The 27,963-nt window shown below is 39.4% G+C and overlaps 1 protein-coding gene across 2 annotated transcripts; it reads left to right on the top strand.

Annotated features, from left to right (window-relative positions):
* The first annotated feature begins 21 nt into the window (after positions 1-21).
* LOC115173701 (mucin-17) lies at positions 22-25,536 on the top strand. Of its 2 annotated transcripts, XM_029732022.1 has the most exons (63): positions 22-333; positions 592-752; positions 987-1,051; positions 1,198-1,379; positions 1,638-1,798; positions 2,033-2,097; positions 2,244-2,425; positions 2,684-2,844; positions 3,079-3,143; positions 3,290-3,471; positions 3,730-3,890; positions 4,125-4,189; positions 4,336-4,517; positions 4,776-4,936; positions 5,173-5,237; positions 5,384-5,565; positions 5,824-5,984; positions 6,219-6,283; positions 6,430-6,611; positions 6,870-7,030; positions 7,265-7,329; positions 7,476-7,657; positions 7,916-8,076; positions 8,311-8,375; positions 8,522-8,703; positions 8,962-9,122; positions 10,403-10,467; positions 10,614-10,795; positions 11,054-11,214; positions 11,453-11,517; positions 11,664-11,845; positions 12,104-12,264; positions 12,499-12,563; positions 12,710-12,891; positions 13,150-13,310; positions 13,545-13,609; positions 13,756-13,937; positions 14,196-14,356; positions 14,591-14,655; positions 14,801-14,982; positions 15,241-15,401; positions 15,636-15,700; positions 15,847-16,028; positions 16,287-16,447; positions 16,681-16,745; positions 16,892-17,073; positions 17,332-17,492; positions 17,727-17,791; positions 17,938-18,119; positions 18,378-18,538; positions 18,772-18,836; positions 18,983-19,164; positions 19,423-19,583; positions 19,816-19,880; positions 20,028-20,209; positions 20,454-20,555; positions 20,700-21,091; positions 21,228-21,289; positions 21,552-21,697; positions 23,422-23,789; positions 24,425-24,486; positions 24,715-24,863; positions 25,270-25,536. In XM_029732022.1, exons 1-63 carry the CDS (start codon positions 129-131, stop codon positions 25,353-25,355), a joined length of 8,916 nt encoding a protein of 2,971 aa, XP_029587882.1. In that variant the 5' UTR covers positions 22-128; the 3' UTR covers positions 25,356-25,536. The 2 variants fall into 2 exon arrangements, with proteins under 2 accessions (XP_029587882.1, XP_029587883.1); XM_029732023.1 differs by lacking the exons at positions 6,219-6,283; positions 6,430-6,611; positions 6,870-7,030.
* The last annotated feature ends 2,427 nt before the right edge of the window (positions 25,537-27,963 follow it).

Raw genomic sequence — 27,963 nt, 5'->3', positions numbered from 1 at the left:
ATTCAGGTAAATTGTATTCTACTTTTAAACCATTTTCTTTCATTTAGACATGAACATCTTTTCAACATATAAGCGTTATTTTTAGCACAACTTTACATATTCAGTCACCTTTAGACTTGACCCTAACCATGAACTTCTTGATCCTTTGCAGACCTGTGCCCCGTCTCGGTCAGGATCCTAACACAGAGGTGGAGTTGGAACTGGAGTTCAATGCGACCTCCACTGTACCTGTCCCCAAGGGCAGTGACATTGTTGATACATTGAAAGAGGCTGTGACCAATGCAAACTCTACCTTCAACTTCTCTGTGGATCTGAACTCCATCACTGTGATAAGTAAGCAAACCCAATCAATAGGTGCTCCAAAATGATCCATTGACATGTAACGTTCAGTTGTGGCAACTTTGAAGTTAAATCACGCTGCTGAATTGATCAAACAATTGCAGCTACATCAGCAACATTTCATTGTCCTCCCCCCAACAGCCCACGTTATCAAGTTGTACACACTAGCACATCACCAGTACAGTTTAAACACACTTTGCAATTGGAGCACCTTTCAAATTCTAAAAGAGTGTAATTTTGTATTATTTTCAGATGCCCCTGCAACAACAACTGTTCCTGCTACAATTGCCATAACAACGGCACCTCCTCCAGTAGTGGAATTACAAGTCACCTTGCAGCAAGTCTTTGTACCAGCCTTGACTGACCCTCAAAGCACAGAATTCAAAACACTATCATATACCATTACCACAATTGTAAGTCCTCGAAATCCAGATATGACCATTCATTTGTGTCTTTGTTGATGTGGTTATTGACTTTACCTAAGGTTCAAGTGACAATGACTTCGGGCTTAAAGAGCGTTGAGCTATGGGAATAAGGGATTGTTAAAAAAAATGGCCTAATAATGTTATATATATTCTGTTTGGAAAATCTCTCATACTATCTGATAGTTTATTAAAGGTGTCTCTTCTCTCCCCTACTCCTTACAGTGTGACACAATCTTCCGACAAAGATATGGGCTTAGTTACGTTCACACGACTGTTACTCAATTCAGGTAAAATTGTATTCTACTTTTAAACCATTTTCTTTCATTTAGATATGAACGTCTTTTCAACATATAAGCGTTATTTTTAGCACAACTTTACATATTCAGTCACCTTTAGACTTGACCCTAACCATTAACTTCTTGATCCTTTGCAGACCTGTGCCCCGTCTCGGTCAGGATCCTAACACAGAGGTGGAGTTGGAACTGGAGTTCAATGCGACCTCCACTATACCTGTCCCCAAGGGCAGTGACATTGTTGATACATTGAAAGAGGCTGTGACCAATCCAAACTCTACCTTCAACTTCTCTGTGGATCTGAACTCCATCACTGTGATAAGTAAGCAAACCCAATCAATAGGTGCTCCAAAATGATCCATTGACATGTAACGTTCAGTTGTGGCAACTTTGAAGTTAAATCACGCTGCGGAATTGATCAAACAATTGCAGCTACATCCGCAACATTTCACTGTCCTCCCGCCAACAGCTCACGTTATCAAGTTGTACACACTAGCATATCACCAGTACAGTTTAAACACACTTTGCAATTGGAGCACCTTTCAAATTCTAAAAGAGTGTAATTTTGTATTATTTTCAGATGCCCCTGCAACAACAACTGTTCCTGCTACAATTGCCATAACAACGGCACCTCCTCCAGTAGTGGAATTACAAGTCACCTTGCAGCAAGTTTTTGTACCAGCCTTGACTGACCCTCAAAGCACAGAATTCAAAACACTATCATATACCATTACCACAATTGTAAGTCCTCGAAATCCAGATATGACCATTCATTTGTGTCTTTGTTGATGTGGTTATTGACTTTACCTAAAGTTCAAGTGACAATGACTTTAGGCTTAAAGAGCGTTGAGCTATGGGAATAAGGGATTGTTCAAAAAAATGGCCTAATAATGTTATATATATTCTGTTTGGAAAATCTCTCATACTATCTGATAGTTTATTAAAGGTGTCTCTTCTCTCCCCTACTCCTTACAGTGTGACACAATCTTCCGACAAAGATATGGGCTTAGTTACATTCAGACGACTGTTACTCAATTCAGGTAAAATTGTATTCTACTTTTAAACCATTTTCTTTCATTTAGATATGAACGTCTTTTCAACATATGAGCGTTATTTTTAGCACAACTTTACATATTCAGTCACCTTTAGACTTGACCCTAACCATTAACTTCTTGATCCTTTGCAGACCTGTGCCCCGTCTCGGTCAGGATCCTAACACAGAGGTGGAGTTGGAACTGGAGTTCAATGCGACCTCCACTATACCTGTCCCCAAGGGCAGTGACATTGTTGATACATTGAAAGAGGCTGTGACCAATCCAAACTCTACCTTCAACTTCTCTGTGGATCTGAACTCCATCACTGTGATAAGTAAGCAAACCCAATCAATAGGTGCTCCAAAATTATCCATTGACATGTAACGTTCAGTTTTGGCACATTTGAAGTTAAATCACGCTGCGGAATTGATCAAACAATTGCAGCTACATCAGCAACATTTCATTGTCCTCCCCCCAATAGCCCACGTTATCAAGTTGTACACACTAGCATATCACCAGTACAGTTTAAGCACACGTTGCAATTGGAGCACCTTTCAAATTCTAAAAGAGTTTAATTTTTTTTGAATTTCAGATGCCCCTGCAACAACAACTGTTCCTGCTACAATTGCCATAACAACGGCACCTCCTCCAGTAGTGGAATTACAAGTCACCTTGCAGCAAGTCTTTGTACCAGCCTTGACTGACCCTCAAAGCACAGAATTCAAAACACTATCATATACCATTACCACAATTGTAAGTCCTCGAAATCCAGATATGACCATTCATTTGTGTCTTTGTTGATGTGGTTATTGACTTTACCTAAGGTTCAAGTGACAATGACTTCGGGCTTAAAGAGCGTTGAGCTATGGGAATAAGTGATTGTTAAAAAAAATGGCCTAATAATGTTATATATATTCTGTTTGGAAAATCTCTCATACTATCTGATAGTTTATTAAAGGTGTCTCTTCTCTCCCCTACTCCTTACAGTGTGACACAATCTTCCGACAAAGATATGGGCTTAGTTACGTTCAGACGACTGTTACACAATTCAGGTAAAATTGAATTCTACTTTTAAACCATTTTCTTTCATTTAGACATGAACATCTTTTCAACATATAAGCGTTATTTTTAGCACAACTTTACATATTCAGTCACCTTTAGACTTGACCCTAACCATTAACTTCTTGATCCTTTGCAGACCTGTGCCCCGTCTCGGTCAGGATCCTAACACAGAGGTGGAATTGGAACTGGAGTTCAATGCGACCTCCACTGTACCTGTCCCCAAGGGCAGTGACATTGTTGATACATTGAAAGAGGCTGTGACCAATGCAAACTCTACCTTCAACTTCTCTGTGGATCTGAACTCCATCACTGTGATAAGTAAGCAAACCCAATCAATAGGTGCTCCAAAATTATCCATTGACATGTAACGTTCAGTTGTGGCAACTTTGAAGTTAAATCACGCTGCGGAATTGATCAAACAATTGCAGCTACATCAGCAACATTTCATTGTCCTCCCCCCAACAGCCCACGTTATCAAGTTGTACACACTAGCACATCACCAGTACAGTTTAAACACACTTTGCAATTGGAGCACCTTTCAAATTCTAAAAGAGTGTAATTTTGTATTATTTTCAGATGCCCCTGCAACAACAACTGTTCCTGCTACAATTGCCATAACAACGGCACCTCCTCCAGTAGTGGAATTACAAGTCACCTTGCAGCAAGTCTTTGTACCAGCCTTGACTGACCCTCAAAGCACAGAATTCAAAACACTATCATATACCATTACCACAATTGTAAGTCCTCGAAATCCAGATATGACCATTCATTTGTGTCTTTGTTGATGTGGTTATTGACTTTACCTAAAGTTCAAGTGACAATGACTTTAGGCTTAAAGAGCGTTGAGCTATGGGAATAAGGGATTGTTCAAAAAAATGGCCTAATAATGTTATATATATTCTGTTTGGAAAATCTCTCATACTATCTGATAGTTTATTAAAGGTGTCTCTTCTCTCCCCTACTCCTTACAGTGTGACACAATCTTCCGACAAAGATATGGGCTTAGTTACGTTCAGACGACTGTTACTCAATTCAGGTAAAATTGTATTCTACTTTTAAACCATTTTCTTTCATTTAGATATGAACGTCTTTTCAACATATGAGCGTTATTTTTAGCACAACTTTACATATTCAGTCACCTTTAGACTTGACCCTAACCATTAACTTCTTGATCCTTTGCAGACCTGTGCCCCGTCTCGGTCAGGATCCTAACACAGAGGTGGAGTTGGAACTGGAGTTCAATGCGACCTCCACTATACCTGTCCCCAAGGGCAGTGACATTGTTGATACATTGAAAGAGGCTGTGACCAATCCAAACTCTACCTTCAACTTCTCTGTGGATCTGAACTCCATCACTGTGATAAGTAAGCAAACCCAATCAATAGGTGCTCCAAAATTATCCATTGACATGTAACGTTCAGTTTTGGCACATTTGAAGTTAAATCACGCTGCGGAATTGATCAAACAATTGCAGCTACATCAGCAACATTTCATTGTCCTCCCCCCAATAGCCCACGTTATCAAGTTGTACACACTAGCATATCACCAGTACAGTTTAAGCACACGTTGCAATTGGAGCACCTTTCAAATTCTAAAAGAGTTTAATTTTTTTTGAATTTCAGATGCCCCTGCAACAACAACTGTTCCTGCTACAATTGCCATAACAACGGCACCTCCTCCAGTAGTGGAATTACAAGTCACCTTGCAGCAAGTCTTTGTACCAGCCTTGACTGACCCTCAAAGCACAGAATTCAAAACACTATCATATACCATTACCACAATTGTAAGTCCTCGAAATCCAGATATGACCATTCATTTGTGTCTTTGTTGATGTGGTTATTGACTTTACCTAAGGTTCAAGTGACAATGACTTCGGGCTTAAAGAGCGTTGAGCTATGGGAATAAGTGATTGTTAAAAAAAATGGCCTAATAATGTTATATATATATTCTGTTTGGAAAATCTCTCATACTATCTGATAGTTTATTAAAGGTGTCTCTTCTCTCCCCTACTCCTTACAGTGTGACACAATCTTCCGACAAAGATATGGGCTTAGTTACGTTCAGACGACTGTTACTCAATTCAGGTAAAATTGAATTCTACTTTTAAACCATTTTCTTTCATTTAGACATGAACATCTTTTCAACATATAAGCGTTATTTTTAGCACAACTTTACATATTCAGTCACCTTTAGACTTGACCCTAACCATTAACTTCTTGATCCTTTGCAGACCTGTGCCCCGTCTCGGTCAGGATCCTAACACAGAGGTGGAGTTGGAACTGGAGTTCAATGCGACCTCCACTGTACCTGTCCCCAAGGGCAGTGACATTGTTGATACATTGAAAGAGGCTGTGACCAATGCAAACTCTACCTTCAACTTCTCTGTGGATCTGAACTCCATCACTGTGATAAGTAAGCAAACCCAATCAATAGGTGCTCCAAAATGATCCATTGACATGTAACGTTCAGTTGTGGCAACTTTGAAGTTAAATCACGCTGCTGAATTGATCAAACAATTGCAGCTACATCAGCAACATTTCATTGTCCTCCCCCCAACAGCCCACGTTATCAAGTTGTACACACTAGCACATCACCAGTACAGTTTAAACACACTTTGCAATTGGAGCACCTTTCAAATTCTAAAAGAGTGTAATTTTGTATTATTTTCAGATGCCCCTGCAACAACAACTGTTCCTGCTACAATTGCCATAACAACGGCACCTCCTCCAGTAGTGGAATTACAAGTCACCTTGCAGCAAGTCTTTGTACCAGCCTTGACTGACCCTCAAAGCACAGAATTCAAAACACTATCATATACCATTACCACAATTGTAAGTCCTCGAAATCCAGATATGACCATTAATTTGTGTCTTTGTTGATGTGGTTATTGACTTTACCTAAGGTTCAAGTGACAATGACTTCGGGCTTAAAGAGCGTTGAGCTATGGGAATAAGTGATTGTTAAAAAAAATGGCCTAATAATGTTATATATATTCTGTTTGGAAAATCTCTCATACTATCTGATAGTTTATTAAAGGTGTCTCTTCTCTCCCCTACTCCTTACAGTGTGACACAATCTTCCGACAAAGATATGGGCTTAGTTACGTTCAGACGACTGTTACACAATTCAGGTAAAATTGAATTCTACTTTTAAACCATTTTCTTTCATTTAGACATGAACATCTTTTCAACATATAAGCGTTATTTTTAGCACAACTTTACATATTCAGTCACCTTTAGACTTGACCCTAACCATTAACTTCTTGATCCTTTGCAGACCTGTGCCCCGTCTCGGTCAGGATCCTAACACAGAGGTGGAATTGGAACTGGAGTTCAATGCGACCTCCACTGTACCTGTCCCCAAGGGCAGTGACATTGTTGATACATTGAAAGAGGCTGTGACCAATGCAAACTCTACCTTCAACTTCTCTGTGGATCTGAACTCCATCACTGTGATAAGTAAGCAAACCCAATCAATAGGTGCTCCAAAATTATCCATTGACATGTAACGTTCAGTTGTGGCAACTTTGAAGTTAAATCACGCTGCGGAATTGATCAAACAATTGCAGCTACATCAGCAACATTTCATTGTCCTCCCCCCAACAGCCCACGTTATCAAGTTGTACACACTAGCACATCACCAGTACAGTTTAAACACACTTTGCAATTGGAGCACCTTTCAAATTCTAAAAGAGTGTAATTTTGTATTATTTTCAGATGCCCCTGCAACAACAACTGTTCCTGCTACAATTGCCATAACAACGGCACCTCCTCCAGTAGTGGAATTACAAGTCACCTTGCAGCAAGTCTTTGTACCAGCCTTGACTGACCCTCAAAGCACAGAATTCAAAACACTATCATATACCATTACCACAATTGTAAGTCCTCGAAATCCAGATATGACCATTCATTTGTGTCTTTGTTGATGTGGTTATTGACTTTACCTAAGGTTCAAGTGACAATGACTTCGGGCTTAAAGAGCGTTGAGCTATGGGAATAAGGGATTGTTAAAAAAAATGGCCTAATAATGTTATATATATTCTGTTTGGAAAATCTCTCATACTATCTGATAGTCAATTAAAGGTGTCTCTTCTCTCCCCTACTCCTTACAGTGTGACACAATCTTCCGACAAAGATATGGGATGAGTTACGTTCAGACGACTGTTACTCAATTCAGGTAAAATTGTATTCTACTTTTAAACCATTTTCTTTCATTTAGACATGAACATCTTTTCAACATATAAGCGTTATTTTTAGCACAACTTTACATATTCAGTCACCTTTAGACTTGACCCTAACCATTAACTTCTTGATCCTTTGCAGACCTGTGCCCCGTCTCGGTCAGGATCCTAACACAGAGGTGGAGTTGGAACTGGAGTTCAATGCGACCTCCACTGTACCTGTCCCCAAGGGCAGTGACATTGTTGATACATTGAAAGAGGCTGTGACCAATGCAAACTCTACCTTCAACTTCTCTGTGGATCTGAACTCCATCACTGTGATAAGTAAGCAAACCCAATCAATAGGTGCTCCAAAATGATCCATTGACATGTAACGTTCAGTTGTGGCAACTTTGAAGTTAAATCACGCTGCTGAATTGATCAAACAATTGCAGCTACATCAGCAACATTTCATTGTCCTCCCCCCAACAGCCCACGTTATCAAGTTGTACACACTAGCACATCACCAGTACAGTTTAAACACACTTTGCAATTGGAGCACCTTTCAAATTCTAAAAGAGTGTAATTTTGTATTATTTTCAGATGCCCCTGCAACAACAACTGTTCCTGCTACAATTGCCATAACAACGGCACCTCCTCCAGTAGTGGAATTACAAGTCACCTTGCAGCAAGTCTTTGTACCAGCCTTGACTGACCCTCAAAGCACAGAATTCAAAACACTATCAGATACCATTACCACAATTGTAAGTCCTCGAAATCCAGATATGACCATTCATTTGTGTCTTTGTTGATGTGGTTATTGACTTTACCTAAGGTTCAAGTGACAATGACTTCGGGTTTAAAGAGCGTTGAGCTATGGGAATAAGGGATTGTTAAAAAAAATGGCCTAATAATGTTATATATATTCTGTTTGGAAAATCTCTCATACTATCTGATAGTCAATTAAAGGTGTCTCTTCTCTCCCCTACTCCTTACAGTGTGACACAATCTTCCGACAAAGATATGGGATGAGTTACGTTCAGACGACTGTTACTCAATTCAGGTAAAATTGTATTCTACTTTTAAACCATTTTCTTTCATTTAGACATGAACATCTTTTCAACATATAAGCGTTATTTTTAGCACAACTTTACATATTCAGTCACCTTTAGACTTGACCCTAACCATTAACTTCTTGATCCTTTGCAGACCTGTGCCCCGTCTCGGTCAGGATCCTAACACAGAGGTGGAGTTGGAACTGGAGTTCAATGCGACCTCCACTGTACCTGTCCCCAAGGGCAGTGACATTGTTGATACATTGAAAGAGGCTGTGACCAATGCAAACTCTACCTTCAACTTCTCTGTGGATCTGAACTCCATCACTGTGATAAGTAAGCAAACCCAATCAATAGGTGCTCCAAAATGATCCATTGACATGTAACGTTCAGTTGTGGCAACTTCGAAGTTAAATCACGCTGCTGAATTGATCAAACAATTGCAGCTACATCAGCAACATTTCATTGTCCTCCCCCCAACAGCCCACGTTATCAAGTTGTACACACTAGCACATCACCAGTACAGTTTAAACACACTTTGCAATTGGAGCACCTTTCAAATTCTAAAAGAGTGTAATTTTGTATTATTTTCAGATGCCCCTGCAACAACAACTGTTCCTGCTACAATTACCATAACAACGGCACCTCCTCCAGTAGTGGAATTACAAGTCACCTTGCAGCAAGTCTTTGTACCAGCCTTGACTGACCCTCAAAGCACAGAATTCAAAACACTATCATATACCATTACCACAATTGTAAGTCCTCGAAATCCAGATATGACCATTCATTTGTGTCTTTGTTGATGTGGTTATTGACTTTACCTAAAGTTCAAGTGACAATGACTTTAGGCTTAAAGAGCGTTGAGCTATGGGAATAAGAGATTGTTAAAAAAAATGGCCTAATAATGTTATATATATTCTGTTTGGAAAATCTCTCATACTATCTGATAGTTTATTAAAGGTGTCTCTTCTCTCCCCTACTCCTTACAGTGTGACACAATCTTCCGACAAAGATATGGGCTTAGTTACGTTCACACGACTGTTACACAATTCAGGTAAAATTGTATTCTACTTTTAAACCATTTTCTTTCATTTAGATATGAATGTCTTTTCAACATATGAGCGTTATTTTTAGCACAACTTTACATATTCAGTCACCTTTAGACTTGACCCTAACCATTAACTTCTTGATCCTTTGCAGACCTGTGCCCCGTCTCGGTCAGGATCCTAACACAGAGGTGGAGTTGGAACTGGAGTTCAATGCGACCTCCACTATACCTGTCCCCAAGGGCAGTGACATTGTTGATACATTGAAAGAGGCTGTGACCAATCCAAACTCTACCTTCAACTTCTCTGTGGATCTGAACTCCATCACTGTGATAAGTAAGCAAACCCAATCAATAGGTGCTCCAAAATTATCCATTGACATGTAACGTTCAGTTGTGGCAACTTTGAAGTTAAATCACGCTGCTGAATTGATCAAACAATTGCAGCTACATCAGCAACATTTCATTGTCCTCCCCCCAACAGCCCACGTTATCAAGTTGTACACACTAGCACATCACCAGTACAGTTTAAACACACTTTGCAATTGGAGCACCTTTCAAATTCTAAAAGAGTGTAATTTTGTATTATTTTCAGATGCCCCTGCAACAACAACTGTTCCTGCTACAATTGCCATAACAACGGCACCTCCTCCAGTAGTGGAATTACAAGTCACCTTGCAGCAAGTCTTTGTACCAGCCTTGACTGACCCTCAAAGCACAGAATTCAAAACACTATCATATACCATTACCACAATTGTAAGTCCTCGAAATCCAGATATGACCATTCATTTGTGTCTTTGTTGATGTGGTTATTGACTTTACCTAAGGTTCAAGTGACAATGACTTCGGGCTTAAAGAGCGTTGAGCTATGGGAATAAGGGATTGTTAAAAAAAATGGCCTAATAATGTTATATATATTCTGTTTGGAAAATCTCTCATACTATCTGATAGTCAATTAAAGGTGTCTCTTCTCTCCCCTACTCCTTACAGTGTGACACAATCTTCCGACAAAGATATGGGATGAGTTACGTTCAGACGACTGTTACTCAATTCAGGTAAAATTGTATTCTACTTTTAAACCATTTTCTTTCATTTAGACATGAACATCTTTTCAACGTATAAGCGTTATTTTTAGCACAACTTTACATATTCAGTCACCTTTAGACTTGACCCTAACCATTAACTTCTTGATCCTTTGCAGACCTGTGCCCCGTCTCGGTCAGGATCCTAACACAGAGGTGGAGTTGGAACTGGAGTTCAATGCGACCTCCACTGTACCTGTCCCCAAGGGCAGTGACATTGTTGATACATTGAAAGAGGCTGTGACCAATGCAAACTCTACCTTCAACTTCTCTGTGGATCTGAACTCCATCACTGTGATAAGTAAGCAAACCCAATCAATAGGTGCTCCAAAATTATCCATTGACATGTAACGTTCAGTTGTGGCAACTTTGAAGTTAAATCACGCTGCTGAATTGATCAAACAATTGCAGCTACATCAGCAACATTTCATTGTCCTCCCCCCAACAGCCCACGTTATCAAGTTGTACACACTAGCACATCACCAGTACAGTTTAAACACACTTTGCAATTGGAGCACCTTTCAAATTCTAAAAGAGTGTAATTTTGTATTATTTTCAGATGCCCCTGCAACAACAACTGTTCCTTCTACAATTGCCATAACAACGGCACCTCCTCCAGTAGTGGAATTACAAGTCACCTTGCAGCAAGTCTTTGTACCAGCCTTGACTGACCCTCAAAGCACAGAATTCAAAACACTATCAGATACCATTACCACAATTGTAAGTCCTCGAAATCCAGATATGACCATTCATTTGTGTCTTTGTTGATGTGGTTATTGACTTTACCTAAGGTTCAAGTGACAATGACTTCGGGCTTAATTAAAGAGCGTTGAGCTATGGGAATAAGGGATTGTTAAAAAAAATGGCCTAATAATGTTATATATATTCTGTTTGGAAAATCTCTCATACTATCTGATAGTCAATTAAAGGTGTCTCTTCTCTCCCCTACTCCTTACAGTGTGACACAATCTTCCGACAAAGATATGGGATGAGTTACGTTCAGACGACTGTTACTCAATTCAGGTAAAATTGTATTCTACTTTTAAACCATTTTCTTTCATTTAGACATGAACATCTTTTCAACATATAAGCGTTATTTTTAGCACAACTTTACATATTCAGTCACCTTTAGACTTGACCCTAACCATTAACTTCTTGATCCTTTGCAGACCTGTGCCCCGTCTCGGTCAGGATCCTAACACAGAGGTGGAGTTGGAACTGGAGTTCAATGCGACCTCCACTGTACCTGTCCCCAAGGGCAGTGACATTGTTGATACATTGAAAGAGGCTGTGACCAATGCAAACTCTACCTTCAACTTCTCTGTGGATCTGAACTCCATCACTGTGATAAGTAAGCAAACCCAATCAATAGGTGCTCCAAAATTATCCATTGACATGTAACGTTCAGTTGTGGCAACTTTGAAGTTAAATCACGCTGCTGAATTGATCAAACAATTGCAGCTACATCAGCAACATTTCATTGTCCTCCCCCCAACAGCCCACGTTATCAAGTTGTACACACTAGCACATCACCAGTACAGTTTAAACACACTTTGCAATTGGAGCACCTTTCAAATTCTAAAAGAGTGTAATTTTGTATTATTTTCAGATGCCCCTGCAACAACAACTGTTCCTGCTACAATTGCCATAACAACGGCACCTCCTCCAGTAGTGGAATTACAAGTCACCTTGCAGCAAGTCTTTGTACCAGCCTTGACTGACCCTCAAAGCACAGAATTCAAAACACTATCATATACCATTACCACAATTGTAAGTCCTCGAAATCCAGATATGACCATTCATTTGTGTCTTTGTTGATGTGGTTATTGACTTTACCTAAAGTTCAAGTGACAATGACTTTAGGCTTAAAGAGCGTTGAGCTATGGGAATAAGGGATTGTTAAAAAAAATGGCCTAATAATGTTATATATATTCTGTTTGGAAAATCTCTCATACTATCTGATAGTTTATTAAAGGTGTCTCTTCTCTCCCCTACTCCTTACAGTGTGACACAATCTTCCGACAAAGATATGGGCTTAGTTACGTTCAGACGACTGTTACTCAATTCAGGTAAAATTGTATTCTACTTTTAAACCATTTTCTTTCATTTAGATATGAACATCTTTTCAACATATGAGCGTTATTTTTAGCACAACTTTACATATTCAGTCACCTTTAGACTTGACCCTAACCATTAACTTCTTGATCCTTTGCAGACCTGTGCCCCGTCTCGGTCAGGATCCTAACACAGAGGTGGAGTTGGAACTGGAGTTCAATGCGACCTCCACTATACCTGTCCCCAAGGGCAGTGACATTGTTGATACATTGAAAGAGGCTGTGACCAATCCAAACTCTACCTTCAACTTCTCTGTGGATCTGAACTCCATCACTGTGATAAGTAAGCAAACCCAATCAATAGGTGCTCCAAAATTATCCATTGACATGTAACGTTCAGTTGTGGCAACTTTGAAGTTAAATCACGCTGCTGAATTGATCAAACAATTGCAGCTACATCAGCAACATTTCATTGTCCATCCCCCAACAGCCCACGTTATCAAGTTGTACACACTAGCACATCACCAGTACAGTTTAAACACACTTTGCAATTGGAGCACCTTTCAAATTCTAAAAGAGTGTAATTTTGTATTATTTTCAGATGCCCCTGCAACAACAACTGTTCCTGCTACAATTGCCATAACAACGGCACCTCCTCCAGTAGTGGAATTACAAGTCACCTTGCAGCAAGTCTTTGTACCAGCCTTGACTGACCCTCAAAGCACAGAATTCAAAACACTATCATATACCATTACCACAATTGTAAGTCCTTGAAATCCAGATATGACCATTCATTTGTGTCTTTGTTGATGTGGTTATTGACTTTACCTAAAGTTCAAGTGACAATGACTTTAGGCTTAAAGAGCGTTGAGCTATGGGAATAAGGGATTGTTAAAAAAAATGGCCTAATAATGTTATATATATTCTGTTTGGAAAATCTCTCATACTATCTGATAGTTTATTAAAGGTGTCTCTTCTCTCCCCTACTCCTTACAGTGTGACACAATCTTCCGACAAAGATATGGGCTTAGTTACGTTCAGACGACTGTTACTCAATTCAGGTAAAATTGTATTCTACTTTTAAACCATTTTCTTTCATTTAGATATGAACGTCTTTTCAACATATGAGCGTTATTTTTAGCACAACTTTACATATTCAGTCACCTTTAGACTTGACCCTAACCATTAACTTCTTGATCCTTTGCAGACCTGTGCCCCGTCTCGGTCAGGATCCTAACACAGAGGTGGAGTTGGAACTGGAGTTCAATGCGACCTCCACTATACCTGTCCCCAAGGGCAGTGACATTGTTGATACATTGAAAGAGGCTGTGACCAATCCAAACTCTACCTTCAACTTCTCTGTGGATCTGAACTCCATCACTGTGATAAGTAAGCAAACCCAATCAATAGGTGCTCCAAAATTATCCATTGACATGTAACGTTCAGTTGTGGCAACTTTGAAGTTAAATCACGCTGCTGAATTGATCAAACAATTGCAGCTACATCAGCAACATTTCATTGTCCATCCCCCAACAGCCCACGTTATCAAGTTGTACACACTAGCACATCACCAGTACAGTTTAAACACACTTTGCAATTGGAGCACCTTTCAAATTCTAAAAGAGTGTAATTTTGTATTATTTTCAGATGCCCCTGCAACAACAACTGTTCCTGCTACAATTGCCATAACAACGGCACCTCCTCCAGTAGTGGAATTACAAGTCACCTTGCAGCAAGTCTTTGTACCAGCCTTGACTGACCCTCAAAGCACAGAATTCAAAACACTATCATATACCATTACCACAATTGTAAGTCCTCGAAATCCAGATATGACCATTCATTTGTGTCTTTGTTGATGTGGTTATTGACTTTACCTAAAGTTCAAGTGACAATGACTTTAGGCTTAAAGAGCGTTGAGCTATGGGAATAAGGGATTGTTAAAAAAAATGGCCTAATAATGTTATATATATTCTGTTTGGAAAATCTCTCATACTATCTGATAGTTTATTAAAGGTGTCTCTTCTCTCCCCTACTCCTTACAGTGTGACACAATCTTCCGACAAAGATATGGGCTTAGTTACGTTCAGACGACTGTTACTCAATTCAGGTAAAATTGTATTCTACTTTTAAACCATTTCTTTCATTTAGATATGAACGTCTTTTCAACATATGAGCGTTATTTTTAGCACAACTTTACATATTCAGTCACCTTTAGACTTGACCCTAACCATTAACTTCTTGATCCTTTGCAGACCTGTGCCCCGTCTCGGTCAGGATCCTAACACAGAGGTGGAGTTGGAACTGGAGTTCAATGCGACCTCCACTATACCTGTCCCCAAGGGCAGTGACATTGTTGATACATTGAAAGAGGCTGTGACCAATCCAAACTCTACCTTCAACTTCTCTGTGGATCTGAACTCCATCACTGTGATAAGTAAGCAAACCCAATCAATAGGTGCTCCAAAATTATCCATTGACATGTAACGTTCAGTTGTGGCAACTTTGAAGTTAAATCACGCTGCGGAATTGATCAAACAATTGCAGCTACATCCGCAACATTTCACTGTCCTCCCCCCAACAGCCCACGTTATCAAGTTGTACACACTAGCATATCACCAGTACAGTTTAAACACACTTTGCAATTGGAGCACCTTTCAAATTCTAAAAGAGTGTAATTTTGTATTATTTTCAGATGCCCCTGCAACAACAACTGTTCCTGCTACAATTGCCATAACAACGGCACCTCCTCCAGTAGTGGAATTACAAGTCACCTTGCAGCAAGTCTTTGTACCAGCCTTGACTGACCCTCAAAGCACAGAATTCAAAACACTATCATATACCATTACCACAATTGTAAGTCCTCGAAATCCAGATATGACCATTCATTTGTGTCTTTGTTGATGTGGTTATTGACTTTACCTAAAGTTCAAGTGACAATGACTTTAGGCTTAAAGAGCGTTGAGCTATGGGAATAAGGGATTGTTAAAAAAAATGGCCTAATAATGTTATATATATTCTGTTTGGAAAATCTCTCATACTATCTGATAGTTTATTAAAGGTGTCTCTTCTCTCCCCTACTCCTTACAGTGTGACACAATCTTCCGACAAAGATATGGGCTTAGTTACGTTCAGACGACTGTTACTCAATTCAGGTAAAATTGTATTCTACTTTTAAACCATTTTCTTTCATTTAGATATGAACGTCTTTTCAACATATGAGCGTTATTTTTAGCACAACTTTACATTTTCAGTCACCTTTAGACTTGACCCTAACCATTAACTTCTTGATCCTTTGCAGACCTGTGCCCCGTCTCGGTCAGGATCCTAACACAGAGGTGGAGTTGGAACTGGAGTTCAATGCGACCTCCACTATACCTGTCCCCAAGGGCAGTGACATTGTTGATATATTGAAAGAGGCTGTGACCAATCCAAACTCTACCTTCAACTTCTCTGTGGATCTGAACTCCATCACTGTGATAAGTAAGCAAACCCAATCAATAGGTGCTCCAAAATGATCCATTGACATGTAACGTTCAGTTGTGGCAACTTTGAAGTTAAATCACGCTGCGGAATTGATCAAACAATTGCAGCTACATCCGCAACATTTCACTGTCCTCCCCCCAACAGCCCACGTTATCAAGTTGTACACACTAGCATATCACCAGTACAGTTTAAACACACTTTGCAATTGGAGCACCTTTCAAATTCTAAAAGAGTGTAATTTTGTATTATTTTCAGATGCCCCTGCAACAACAACTGTTCCTGCTACAATTGCCATAACAACGGCACCTCCTCCAGTAGTGGAATTACAAGTCACCTTGCAGCAAGTCTTTGTACCAGCCTTGACTGACCCTCAAAGCACAGAATTCAAAACACTATCATATACCATTACCACAATTGTAAGTCCTCGAAATCCAGATATGACCATTCATTTGTGTCTTTGTTGATGTGGTTATTGACTTTACCAAAGGTTCAAGTGACAATGACTTCGGGCTTAAAGAGCGTTGAGCTATGGGAATAAGGGATTGTTAAAAAAATGGCCGAATAATGTTATATATATTCTGTTTGGAAAATCTCTCATACTATCTGATAGTTTATTAAAGGTGTCTCTTCTCTCCCCTACTCCTTACAGTGTGACACAATCTTCCGACAAAGATATGGGCTTAGTTACGTTCAGACGACTGTTACTCAATTCAGGTAAAATTGTATTCTACTTTTAAACCATTTTCTTTCATTTAGATATGAACGTCTTTTCAACATATGAGCGTTATTTTTAGCACAACTTTACATTTTCAGTCACCTTTAGACTTGACCCTAACCATTAACTTCTTGATCCTTTGCAGACCTGTGCCCCGTCTCGGTCAGGATCCTAACACAGAGGTGGAGTTGGAACTGGAGTTCAATGCGACCTCCACTATACCTGTCCCCAAGGGCAGTGACATTGTTGATACATTGAAAGAGGCTGTGACCAATCCAAACTCTACCTTCAACTTCTCTGTGGATCTGAACTCCATCACTGTGATAAGTAAGCAAACCCAATCAATAGGTGCTCCAAAATGATCCATTGACATGTAACGTTCAGTTGTGGCAACTTTGAAGTTAAATCACGCTGCGGAATTGATCAAACAATTGCAGCTACATCCGCAACATTTCACTGTCCTCCCGCCAACAGCCCACGTTATCAAGTTGTACACACTAGCATATCACCAGTACAGTTTAAACACACTTTGCAATTGGAGCACCTTTCAAATTCTAAAAGAGTGTAATTTTGTATTATTTTCAGATGCCCCTGCAACAACAACTGTTCCTGCTACAATTGCCATAACAACGGCACCTCCTCCAGTAGTGGAATTACAAGTCACCTTGCAGCAAGTCTTTGTACCAGCCTTGACTGACCCTCAAAGCACAGAATTCAAAACACTATCATATACCATTACCACAATTGTAAGTCCTCGAAATCCAGATATGACCATTCATTTGTGTCTTTGTTGATGTGGTTATTGACTTTACCTAAAGTTCAAGTGACAATGACTTTAGGCTTAAAGAGCGTTGAGCTATGGGAATAAGGGATTGTTAAAAAAAATGGCCTAATAATGTTATATATATTCTGTTTGGAAAATCTCTCATACTATCTGATAGTTTATTAAAGGTGTCTCTTCTCTCCCCTACTCCTTACAGTGTGACACAATCTTCCGACAAAGATATGGGCTTAGTTACGTTCAGACGACTGTTACTCAATTCAGGTAAAATTGTATTCTACTTTTAAACCATTTTCTTTCATTTAGATATGAACGTCTTTTCAACATATGAGCGTTATTTTTAGCACAACTTTACATATTCAGTCACCTTTAGACTTGACCCTAACCATTAACTTCTTGATCCTTTGCAGACCTGTGCCCCGTCTCGGTCAGGATCCTAACACAGAGGTGGAGTTGGAACTGGAGTTCAATGCGACCTCCACTATACCTGTCCCCAAGGGCAGTGACATTGTTGATACATTGAAAGAGGCTGTGACTAATCCAAACTCTACCTTCAACTTCTCCGTGGATCTGAACTCCATCACTGTGATAAGTAAGCAAACCCAATCAATAGGTGCTCCAAAATTATCCATTGACATGTAACGTTCAGTTGTGGCAACTTTGAAGTTAAATCACGCTGCGGAATTGATCAAACAATTGCAGCTACATCAGCAACATTTCACTGTCCTCCCCCCAACAGCCCACGTTATCAAGTTGTACACACTAGCATATCACCAGTACAGTTTAAACACACTTTGCAATTGGAGCACCTTTCAAATTCTAAAAGAGTGTAATTTTGTATTATTTTCAGATGCCCCTGCAACAACAACTGTTCCTGCTACAATTGCCATAACAACGGCACCTCCTCCAGTAGTGGAATTACAAGTCACCTTGCAGCAAGTCTTTGTACCAGCCTTGACTGACCCTCAAAGCACAGAATTCAAAACACTATCATATACCATTACCACAATTGTAAGTCCTCGAAATCCAGATATGACCATTCATTTGTGTCTTTGTTGATGTGGTTATTGACTTTACCAAAGGTTCAAGTGACAATGACTTCGGGCTTAAAGAGCGTTGAGCTATGGGAATAAGGGATTGTTAAAAAAATGGCCGAATAATGTTATATATATTCTGTTTGGAAAATCTCTCATACTATCTGATAGTTTATTAAAGGTGTCTCTTCTCTCCCCTACTCCTTACAGTGTGACACAATCTTCCGACAAAGATATGGGCTTAGTTACGTTCAGACGACTGTTACTCAATTCAGGTAAAATTGTATTCTACTTTTAAACCATTTTCTTTCATTTAGACATGAACGTCTTTTCAACATATAAGCGTTATTTTTAGCACAACTTTACATATTCAGTCACCTTTAGACTTGACCCTAACCATTAACTTCTTGATCCTTTGCAGACCTGTGCCCCGTCTCGGTCAGGATCCTAACACAGAGGTGGAGTTGGAACTGGAGTTCAATGCGACCTCCACTGTACCTGTCCCCAAGGGCAGTGACATTGTTGATACATTGAAAGAGGCTGTGACCAATCCAAACTCTACCTTCAACTTCTCTGTGGATCTGAACTCCATCACTGTGATAAGTAAGCAAACCCAATCAATAGGTGCTCCAAAATGATCCATTGACATGTAACGTTCAGTTGTTGCAACTTTGAAGTTAAATCACGCTGCTGAATTGATCAAACAATTGCAGCTACATCAGCAACATTTCACTGTCCTCCCCCCAACAGCCCACGTTATCAAGTTGTACACACTAGCATATCACCAGTACAGTTTAAACACACGTTGCAATTGAAGCACCTTTCGAAATCTAAAAGAGTGTAATTTTGTATTAATTTCAGATGCCCCTGCAACAACAACTGTTCCTGCTACAATTGCCATTACAACGGCACCTCCTCCAGTAGTGGAATTACAAGTCACCTTGCAGCAAGTCTTTGTACCAGCCTTGACTGACCCTCAAAGCACAGAATTCAAAACACTATCATATACCATTACCACAATTGTAAGTCCTCGAAATCCAGATATGACCATTCATTTGTGTCTTTGTTGATGTGGTTATTGACTTTACCTAAAGTTCAAGTGACAATGACTTTAGGCTTAAAGAGCGTTGAGCTATGGGATTAAGGGATTGTTAAAAAAAAAAAGAAGAATGTTATATATATTCTGTTTGGAAAATCTCTCATACTATCTGATAGTCTATTAAAGTTGTCTCTTCTCTCCCCTACTCCTTACAGTGTGACACAATCTTCCGACAAAGATATGGGCTTAGTTACGTTCAGACGACTGTTACTCAATTCAGGTAATATTGTATTCTACTTTTAAACCATTTTCTTTCATTTAGACATGAACATCTTTTGAACATATAAGCGTTATTTTTAGCACAACTTTACATATTCAGTCACCTTTAGACTTGACCCTAACCTATGAACTTTTTGATCCTTTTCAGACCTGTGCCCCGTCTCGGTCAGGATCCTAACACAGAGGTGGAGTTGGAACTGGAGTTCAATGCGACCTCCACTGTACCTGTCCCCAAGGGCAGTGACATTGTTGATACATTGAAAGAGGCTGTGACCAATCCAAACTCTACCTTCAACTTCTCTGTGGATCTGAACTCCATCACTGTGATAAGTAAGCAAACCCAATCAATAGGTGCTCCAAAATTATCCATTGACATGTAACGTTCAGTTGTGGCAACTTTGAAATTAAATCACGCTGCGGAATTTATAAAACAAGTGAGGCTACATCAGCAACATTTCACTGCCCCAACCACCCCCAACAGCCCACGTTATTAAGTAGTCCACCAAAATCGGTTGAAATTTCGTACAATGTATTCTTGGTTTGATCTCTAATTACATGCATTTTCCATTCACAGGGACCCCAAGCACAGCCACAGATGTCTCGACAAATACAACAGCTCCTCCTGTTGCAAAATCAACAGCAAGAGGAATCACAACCACTACTTCCATCTCAGTCGGTAGGTGATTTGTTGCGCAATCTGCACATATTATCAGAAAATAGTACTTTAAAGGCACACACTAGTACTTCACCAGTACAGTTTAAGCACAAGTTTCAATTGGAGCACATTTCAAATAGTAAAAGAGTGTTCTTTTTTTTTCAGGTGCCCCTGTAACTTCAACTGTTCCTGTTACCACAGTACCTGGTTCTGCCATCACAATACCAACTGGAGAACCTGCCACTGTTCCTGTTACTGGGACCCCAATTATAACCACAAATGTCACAACAAATACAATGGCTACTCCTATCATCATCATAACCGATAAGAACACAATGACTGCCCCTACCACCACAACTGCTGTGACCGCAACGACCACGCCATTCACCACAAGCGCTCCAACCACCACAAGCGCTCCGATCACCACAACCGTCGCAGCCACCATTACACTTACTACAATGACTGTGGAGTTCACTTCTAGAGAGACGTTTACCTCCGACCTATCAAACTCATCCTCTCAGCTCTTTCAAACTCGAGCATCACTGATTAAAACACAGGTGAGCCTCCTAATTGAATGAGAACACAAATATGTGAATGTCCCGATGAGAAGGGGAGATTACTGTAACATACACATTCAGACGTCTGTTGACATGTGAATTGTTTGTCTAAACTTAACCCGTTTTTGCCTTGCAGCTTGAACCTTTCTATCAATCAGCTTTCACATCATTCAACAGTTTGACAGTGACCAAATTCAGGTGATTTGTTTGCATTCAATTGATCATGTTGATTTTAATGAATTCAACCTTACAGACAAAATACCATATGTGCATTTTACTTAACATTGTGATAAACATGATTATTATTCAAAATGTAAAAACAAATGTTTAAAGATGCAGATGTTGACGATAATGTCCTTGTGACTTTTGAAGGATGCGGCTCAGAATGGTTGCAATGGTTCAATTGCAAGTCTTCTCTATGTAGCTTTAACATATTTTTCTCTCTTTCATTCATTCACAGAAATGGATCAATCATCAACACTATGAATTTAGCATTTAGATCTTCTGTCCTCAATTCCACGAAGATTGGGACCATTTTAATAAATTCTGCACAGAAAATCACAGCTTTCAACATTGACACCACCACAATTAAGTTCAATGGCACAGGTAAATCCTTATCTGTTAAATGTATATTTTGCAATCCATTATCTAGAGGTTGACTGCTATATTTTCTGACTATAATTTTCCCTTAACCTTTCTGGGACCGGGGGCAGTACTGAGAAGTTTGGATGAATGAGGTGCCCAATGTAAACTGCCTGTTGCTCAGGCCCAGAAGCTAGGATGTGCATATAATTGGTAGAGTTGGATAGAAAACACTCTAAAGTTTCCAAAACTGTTAAAATAATAACAGAATTGATATGGCAGGCAAAAATCTGAGGAAAATCCATCCAGGAAGTGGCATTTTTTTTAATTGAGTGTTTTTCCATTGAAAGCGTATCCACCATTTAAACGGATGGGACCTAGATTGCAGTTCCTATGGCTTCCACTACATGTCAACAGTCTTTAGACATTGTTTCAGGCTTTTATTCTGAAAAATGAGTAAGAATGACAACATTTTCTGAGTGGTCGCTAGAATGAACAAGAGCTTTTTGCTCGACTGGGAGCGCGCCCTCCGTTCTTTTTCCTTTGTATTGAATACTCTATTGTCCGGTTGAAATATTATGGATTATAAAGACAATAGACAACCTGAGGATTAATAAAAAACAACGTTTGACATGTTTCGACAAACTTTACCGGTACTATTTGGATCTATTCGTCTGCCTGTTGTGACCGCCTTTGAGCCAGTGGATTACTGAACAAAACATGCCAACAAAACAGAGTTTTTTGGATATAAAGAGGGCCTTTATCGGAACAAAACAAACATTTATTGTGTAACATGGAGTCTTGTGAGTGCAACCATATGAAGATCATCAAAGGAAAGTGATTAATTTTATCGCTATTTCTCACTTTCGCGACTAATCTACTTGGCTGGAAAATGTTTGTATGTTTTTGTAAGCGTGGCGCTGTCCTCAGATAATCACATGATATGCTTTCGCCGTAAAGCCTTTTTAAAATCTGACACAGCGGCTGGATTAACAAGAACTTAAGCTTTATTTTGATGTATTACACTTGTGATTTTATGAAAGTTAAATATTTATAATACTGTAGTTTGAATTTGGCGCTCTGCAATTTCACCAGATGTTGTCGAGGTGTCCCGCTAGCGGCACGCCTTTCCCAAACTTAATAACTATCATATTGCAAGTACACAAAAGTACTTTTTCTACCTAGTCATATGGTCATACCATGGATCATTTAGCTAATTGATTTTGAATTTTAGGATCCCTTTGGGTATAATTATTATACACAAATTATTTGATAAAATGTTGAATCTGGCCTTGACTTCTATTGCCCATAGAAACGCATTGAGTAACACATTCATAAATGGCAAAAAGACACACAAAAACGAAATAATGAGGAGTAAGGTTTTGAAGTGTCATATGAGTTTGTAGCCCAAACGGTTCAGACGCTACAGACAGAAGTTGGCACATCAGCATTACAGATTTCAGACGAGTCCCGTGGGGTCAAACCGTTCAGCATTTCCGTGAGTTTCCGCGAGAAGACCAATTTTCAGGATGTCTCATGGTCTGACAAACACTGCTGTAGCTCAGCCACCTTCCACCGCTAATGCGGAAGGCCAACATAAGCGAATGCGGTGGATTGGCACAAATCTCTAGCTTAAACTGATGGATTTTGATGGGGATTTTTTTTATGATGTTACTTATATTGACGAACGGCTGCCTCAGTAGACTCTTAAGGATTAATAATAAGAGATCATTTTAATTTTATTTCAGGTGGTCCTACATCTGCTGTTCTTACTATAACTGCTGTGGCTGGCACAACCATCACACAACCAACTGGAGAACCTGCCACTGTTCCTGTGACTGGGCCTGCAACTACAACAACGTATGTGGCCCTCACAGGGGTCCCAGATACATCCACAGGTGCCACAACAATTACAACGGCTACTCCTGTCATCGCAACCGTTGTCACAGCTGCTCCAACCACTACAACTGCTGCTGCCACCACGACCTCTGTGGCCACAATTACACTCACTACAGTGTCTGTGGAGTTCACGTCCAAAGGAGAGACATTTATCTCCGACCTATCAACCTCATCCTCTCAGGCCTTTCAAACTCGAGCATCACTGATTAAAACACAGGTGAGCCTCCTGAAGGAATGAGAAGAACACAAATGTGGGAAGGTCCTGATGAGGGGTAGAATACAGTAATAAACACCTCTCAGTTTACTTTTATTATGATAGCTAAATACTGCACAATTTTAAAACTTTCCCCCCAATCCCCGCTTCCCCAAAACACGTGTAAATATTTGACTGTAAATTGAGCCTTCGTGTATTATACTTATGCTAATATTATACTCTACAGAGCAATTTACTTTAGGTTTGTATTCTTATCTTTTATTATTTCTTATTGTTATTACATGTCGAGAAGGAACCTGCACGTACGCATTTCGTTGGACATTGTATACCATGTGTATCCCCTACATACGACTAGTATATATGGAATAGCGAGTGGTTCAGCGGTCTAAGGCACTGCATCTCAGTGCTAGAGGTGTAACTACAGACCCTGGTTCGATTCCAGGCTGTATCACAACCGGACTTGATTGGGTGTCCCATAGGGCGGCGCACAATTGGCCCAGTGTCGTTAGGGTTTGGGCGGGTAGGCCATCATTGTAAATAAGAATTTGTTCTTAACTGACTTGCTTAGTTAAATGAAGGTTAAAACATTTTTACTTGAAACTTGTTTGTCTAAACTTTACATGTTTTTTGCCTTGCAGCTTGAACCTTTCTATCAATCAGCTTTCACATCATTCAACAGTTTGACAGTAATACAATTCAGGTGAATTGTTTGCGTTCAATTGATTATGTTGATTTTAATTAATTGAATTCTACAGCCAAAGAACCGTATACTGATTTCATGAAAATGTATATAAACATGCTACATCATAAATAAAAAAACTCATAGTATTCCTTTTTAAAATAAAGAAATATTTCATTATGAAAATATATTGTAGTTCTATATTGCAAGGCTCAACTGTCATTAAAACAATCTCTCATTCGTTCCCAGAAATGGATCAATCATTAACACCATGAATTTAGCATTTAGCTCCTCTGCTGTGCCAAATTCCAAGGAAATTGACACCGTTTTGATAAAGGCTGCACATTACATCACAGCTTTCAACATCAACCCCACGTCAGTTACTGTCAATGGTGAAGGTAAAAAAATATTGTCCATGCTTTATGGTAAATTCATATTTTGTATGCCATTATCTAGAGGTTCTATATGGTGGAAAACAAGGTTATTGTAGCAGTAACTGAATTTGTATTTGTATTTATTATGGATCCCCATCAGCAGCTACTCTTCCTGGTGTCCAGCAAAATTAAGGCAGTTTATACAATTTTAAAAACATTACAATATATTCACAGATTTCACAACACACTGTGTGTCCTCAGGCCCCTACTCCAACACTACCACATATCTACAGTACTAAATCCATGTGTATGTGTGTGTGTAAATATTTAACAGTAAATATGTACAGGCCTTATTCACAATAATCATGTAGCAGGTTGGCAAATACATATTTCCCTTTCATGTTCATTTTCTCTCTCTTTATCTATGCAGTTGTGACCTCAAGTGGAATAAGCAGCAAAACCAGTCTCTTCACTGCCTCCTGTCTGGTGGTGTTGTCGCTGCTGCTGTCAAGCTAGTCTCAGCAGCAAGCAGCAGTATGAAATATATTAACTTTGAATGTATTTACCTCATGCCCCCCACTCCCATCATATATAATGGCAACCTATTTAATCAGTATTTGTTAAACTAAATTGATTCTCATTATAGTTATAGTTATTATACTCATTATTCAAATTGAAATAAACCTATTCTAATCAATTGGAGCTTTTTACTGTGGTATATTTACTTTGTCTTACATTACATTGAAAAGTTTATTTTCCAACAAAATGAGGATTAGCATATTATAATTGAATGTCTTTAATGATTTAGAAGTGCATCCCAGTCATTTTGTACTCATTTGATGTGTGGCCCCAGTGGCAGAAAATGTAATGAAATTTAAGAGTTGACGTTCTTCCATGATCAGATATTCTTTGGTTCTTCTGCATATTGTACACTATGCGTTTTATAAATGTCTAATGATGTCACATGCACAGTGACGATTTTATTATCTAAATTATGGTGGGGCAAACAAACAAAAAAATATTTAGATGCTTGCCAGCAAAGCCACTAAACAACACAACACTAAACAATGCATGAATTGCACTGTAACGGTGACAAACTGTGCCCACACACTGTTAGGGCCTACATAAAACTGTCCCAACAGCAGTCCCAACGCCTTACCACTGCTACACCTGGCTATCGGCGGCGAAACAGTTCATTCAGCCTCATTTACTGCCTTTCAAAAAAACATAGCAGAGATGGCTGACTTGCTTGGTTTCTACTGACAATTGAGATGTACAAACTAAGGGGACGACGAGTGGATAAGAGGCAATCCGTCATTTTGATTATGACATTAATGAGAGCACTAGGACGAGCGTAGTCAATATAACAATTTGTTCAGCACTTTTGAAATGTACAGCAACAGAATTCAGAACATGGGCCGTTCTTACAGTATTCTCCCTGTACACAAAGTCAGAACCATAGGATAAATAGAGGGCATATAAGCAGATAATGAAAGCTCTTACAATATTCGATGATTACCTTTCTCTAAAACAGGTTATAGGCTACATGTGCACCAAGTCAGAACAGTAGACAAAATTAGGAGGGGAAACTGGACCAAATTATTAGGGTGAGGCACATGGGCTACTAACAACTTACTACACAACATACACTTAGTATTATTTTCTTAGCTACAGTATACATATCTCCCTGGCATAACCTAGTGTTTAGAGCATTAGGCCAGTAACCGGAAGGTTGCTGGATCACATCCCCAAGCTGACAAGGTAAAAATCTGTTGTTCTGCCCCTGAGCAAGGCAGTTAACCCACTGTTCACCTGGCACCGTGGATATTAATTAAGGCAGCCCCCCGCACCTCTTTAATTAAGAGGGTTTGGGTTAAATATGGAAGACACATTTCAGTTGAATACATTCAGTTGGACAACTGACTAGGTATCCTCCTTTCCCCATATTACATAATTTATGCAGCAGCATACAATACATGTTTGGACTCACCTTGTTGTGCTGTGCTCACTTGAACAGGAAGGTGACGCGGCAGTCCTTCGTGGGAAAACATTTTCATCAAACTTTGTCATCAAAGTCTGGCATTCTCTGGATTTATGGTGCTTTCTAGATAACTGGGAACTCTGAAAAAAACAAGATTGAATCATGATGATGTCAGTGATCTTCAGGTCGGAGCTCTAGAAAGAGGCTCGAGTTCCCGACATGCAATTCCAAGTTGGATGACCGTTCAAAACGTATTCTTCCAATCTGAGCTCATTTTTTTTTTCAGAGTTCCCAGTTGTCTTGAACTCACTGAAATCAGATTTCCCAGTTCAGAGTTTTCTGTTGTTTTGAGCGAGGCAGAAGTAACGCTGGATTGACACCAGGGCCAATTTTGAATGTTTATCCTTTTAAGCTTGGAAAAGAGACCCTTAAACCCAGACTTGGGAGGGAAGGCTAGTAACTGCATATTGGCTATGCTTGAATTTGCCCTGGCAATGTTGTTGCGTCTTATGGTCAGTCTGAAGGGAGGGAGGAAGAGGAGCAGCAGTGAGGCTGCCTCTCAGCCGACTCACTCTCCCTCCGCTCTCCCTCTAGTGGGCAATCCTGGCTCTTTTCAATGAGCCCGCTCGTTCGGCTCAGCTCACCAAAAAGAGCTGGCTCTTTTGGCTCCCAAATGGCTCTTTAAAAAATATATGTTTTGTATTTTTTAAGTCAAACATTTTGCGATAGTTTGACTATGATTGGTGTTAAAGCAATTCTAATTAAATTATTAAATGAAATCATACTCTACATTAACCACAATGTATTTAAAAAAGCATTGGTTTGTTATGAAAAAGAATGCTATTAAACATTTGCATTTAAAGTATAACTTCTTAATGTATATAAACAAAGTGCATATAAATCTAACCATTCAACAATAATACAATCTAAACAGCATAATAGAATATTGCACCATATCAAAGAAAAATAAATAACAATTTGGAAAACTGCAGCATGCTGACAAATTTAAATAAATGTAAAAAAAAGGATGCTATTACACATGTGCATTGAAAGTATAACTGGGGCTGTCCCTCCCTGCTGCTGAGGTTATTCTTTGAAGAGCCTCATCAATCGCATTGGCATCACTGAAGGCTAACTTCATAA

This window comes from Salmo trutta, chromosome 34 (assembly GCF_901001165.1).
Source record: "Salmo trutta chromosome 34, fSalTru1.1, whole genome shotgun sequence".
Taxonomy (NCBI): domain Eukaryota; kingdom Metazoa; phylum Chordata; class Actinopteri; order Salmoniformes; family Salmonidae; genus Salmo; species Salmo trutta.
This window is presented reverse-complemented; position numbering and strand designations above follow the sequence as displayed.